This window comes from Berghia stephanieae, chromosome 5, assembly GCF_034508935.2.
Source record: "Berghia stephanieae isolate SIO BIC M18660-M18661 chromosome 5, UCSD_Bste_1.3, whole genome shotgun sequence".
NCBI classification, from domain to species: domain Eukaryota; kingdom Metazoa; phylum Mollusca; class Gastropoda; order Nudibranchia; family Aeolidiidae; genus Berghia; species Berghia stephanieae.
Window position 1 is genome coordinate 25901551 of NC_088364.1, and position 3186 is coordinate 25904736.

The window sequence follows — 3186 nt, forward strand, 5'->3', positions numbered from 1 at the left end:
ACATCGCAATTAAACATTTTTGACACAAGCAAAAAACACATCTGTTTAAGATGTTATTTAAAGCCATTTTTTCTTCAAGTCAGTCAATCGCTACCCGTATTTTGTTTCGTTTTATTTACTTTTGAAATCCATATTTGTACCTTTCACATGCAGACCCTCGGTTGTCGAAGATATCATTTTAATCTCAAGAAAATGGTTATGTAAAAGGAAGTGAATAATTTAAATGAATAAAATAAATAAAAGAGTAAAATTGAGTAGATAATGAACATATAAAACAAAAAGGAGACGAAAGAAGAAGAAGAAGAAGAAGAAGAAGAAGAAGAAGAAGAAGAAGAAGAAGAAGAAGAAGAAGAAGAAGAAGAAGAAGAAGAAGAAGAGAAGAAGAAGAAGAAGAAGAAGAAGAAGAAGAAGAAGAAGAAGAAGAAGAAGAAGAAGAAGAAGAAGAAGAAGAAGGAGAAGAAGAAGAAGAAGAAGAAGAAGAAGAAGAAGAAGAAGAAGACGGCCAACAACATTGAAGGAGGTCTTAGTACCATTTTTTCAGTATTATAATAATAATAATAATAATAATAATAATAATAATAATAATAATAATAATAATAACAATAATAGTAGTAATAATAATAATAATAATAATAATAATAATAATAATAATAATAATAACAATAATAATAATAATAATAATAATAATAATAATAATAATAATATTGGGGGCGAAGTGGCCGAGTGGTTAAGGCATTGCACTATGGCCTGGAAGGTCCCGGGTTCGAACCCCGCTTCAGGCACTTTCATTTTTTTCCTGAGGCAACAATATTAACCCCCAGTTTGCTCACTTGGACAATATGAGTGATTCCTGTTGACAATAGACATCGTGTTTGATGAATTATCTATATTCCTTCGTGGAATGCATAGGCGACGATATCTTATGATGGTGTGGCGGAAGGGCATAATCAATTATTGTTATCATTATTATTGTTATTATTATCATCATCATCATCATCATCATCATCATCATCATCATTATTATTATTATTATTATTATTATTATTATTATTGTTATTATCATTATTTCTATTTCAATGTATTATTTAAAAAACATTATCATTAACTGCTTGTTATTATGTCATTCAACCCCCGCCCCCACACAAACACACACACACACATACACATACACATACACATAATATACACTCACACGCACACATATACACACATACACGCACACAACTGGGTTTATTGAACTCAAGTCATCGTCCAGATAACTCCATGCACAAGATACACTAATTAATATTACCGTTTAATTCCAGTCCTTTTCCGTATCCTTGAAGACGATGAGATCATTGTCCAAAGCAACATCGATTAGGACATGATTGTCTTTGATGTCCTTCAATGTAAATGTTGGACAAAGTGGTTCATGATGTGTTTTTCCTATTCGATTCCTAAAGCAAATCAAAGTCATCGAGTTCCGGATTCCCAATATATGGATTTTGGGACGATGATGGTGATAGTGATAGTTGATTTGAGGCCTCAGAATTCACTGATGTCTGCGCGTTGTATTGCAATCCAATCAGCATTAAAGACTCTGGCTGTGTTGATGGATTTGTCTCTAACTGACCCGACGGGTTCTCTTTTAACCAGTCTTGGATCATTGAGAGGTCTAAACTAATGTCGTCTATCTCAGTGTTGTGAGACTTTAGTTGGTTTTCATACATGGCGGTGTTGTCGCACATGCATGGCACTTCCGGAGTCGTGCGACTTGATTCCGGTTGATTATTGACATCGATTTGTGTCGAATAAATGCACAGTGAATTGGGTGGGACAATTTCCATTGTAGCACTTGAAAGAGGTAAAGTGTTTTGTTGTTGTTGTGGTTGTGTGTTTGGGAATTGGTGGTTGGATGTAAAATTCGTGGGGAAATGTGGGTGCGTGGATGGTTGTTGGATTACTGGATGGAAGGAAGACTGTTGATCAGCAGTCAAGCCGTCGTCAGGGATTGAACAATTTAAATGAAGCCGACAGTAGTTTAGATAGATTAAACAGTTTTCATAAATAGCGCATTCTTTATAGCCAGCTATTAAAGCCTTTTCTAGACGGTCATTTTCCTAAAGATGAAAAATGAAAAACATAATTACGAAAAAGAAATAAAAGAAGAGAAATGAAATTCATAGATTCCGTATGTCAAACAAAATATAAACCGTTTTTTTTTATTTGTTTGTTTCTGTTGCTCTTTTATTGTGTCTTTGTAAGTGGAAAGGAATTCATTGAGTCTGCAATTAACCTATTGATGCTGTGCAACTGGGTAGAATACTCACAGAGTCTGCCCGTCAGATCAGTCATACCAATCCAAAGTACTTCATGTAACCTTTAACGTTTGAAGTCTGTTAGAGAGACTTTAGTGAGGAATATATTAGATAGTAAACAAAGCCCACTACTTCGTGGGCGGATCAGGTGATTATACCGTGTCACCCGGAAGCAACTCTTTGTATGAATGACAACAAACAAGACTCTTTGTTACATATATTTTCCCTCGCTTCGATTCATAATTAATCGATATTTAAATTTTAGCAAATATTTCGTTAATAATTGTGTATATATATAACCGATTTTGTACTTATTAGTTGATTTTTAAAAAGCATTTATCGACTCACGAATGCAGCAGTCTAGTTTCCATCAGTGTAAGGTTGATTATGGTGTAAGGGATAAAGGATAGTTGTTCGAAACAAGAGTTGTCAAATTGTTTAATTGACGCCTTCGTAAATTTGCTTACAAAAACCACACCACGGTAATTAACCAGTAGAATTTTGACCAATCAAAACATGGAATTTGTGACACACCATCACACGTGCTCGGACAAACATAGTTGGTTGTTTATAAACAACTAAGGTGAATGAAACCGACATCTCTCTAACCATTGTTATTTTTATACCGCCAAATGGATGACTAGTTATCACACGATTTTCTTGATCATATTATAAATGTTAAGATTTACATATTATAGTTTTCTGTAGATAGTAACTTAGCAACTGGTTCTTTAATCGGAACAACGGACGCCCTTATGAAATACTTCTCCGACGAGCATAAAAGTGTATCCAGAGGAGAAAAACATTACAAATTTGATCATGTTTTGACTTTTATACATTCTGATCACATGACACGTGAAAAAGTTCTAGCCAGGATGAAGAATAAAAA

The 3186-nt window shown here is 34.0% G+C and overlaps 1 protein-coding gene across 1 annotated transcript in view; it reads right to left on the reverse strand.

Annotated features, from left to right (window-relative positions):
• Nucleotides 1–410: 410 nt before the first annotated feature.
• LOC144972665 (uncharacterized) overlaps nucleotides 411–3186 on the reverse strand; it is an 18807-nt gene continuing 16031 nt past the window's right edge. The window contains exon 4 of the mRNA XM_078914144.1: nucleotides 411–2099. Coding sequence (XP_078770270.1) covers nucleotides 1437–2099 — 663 coding nt within the window. The 3' untranslated portion in view covers nucleotides 411–1436. The remainder of the gene's footprint in view (nucleotides 2100–3186) is intronic.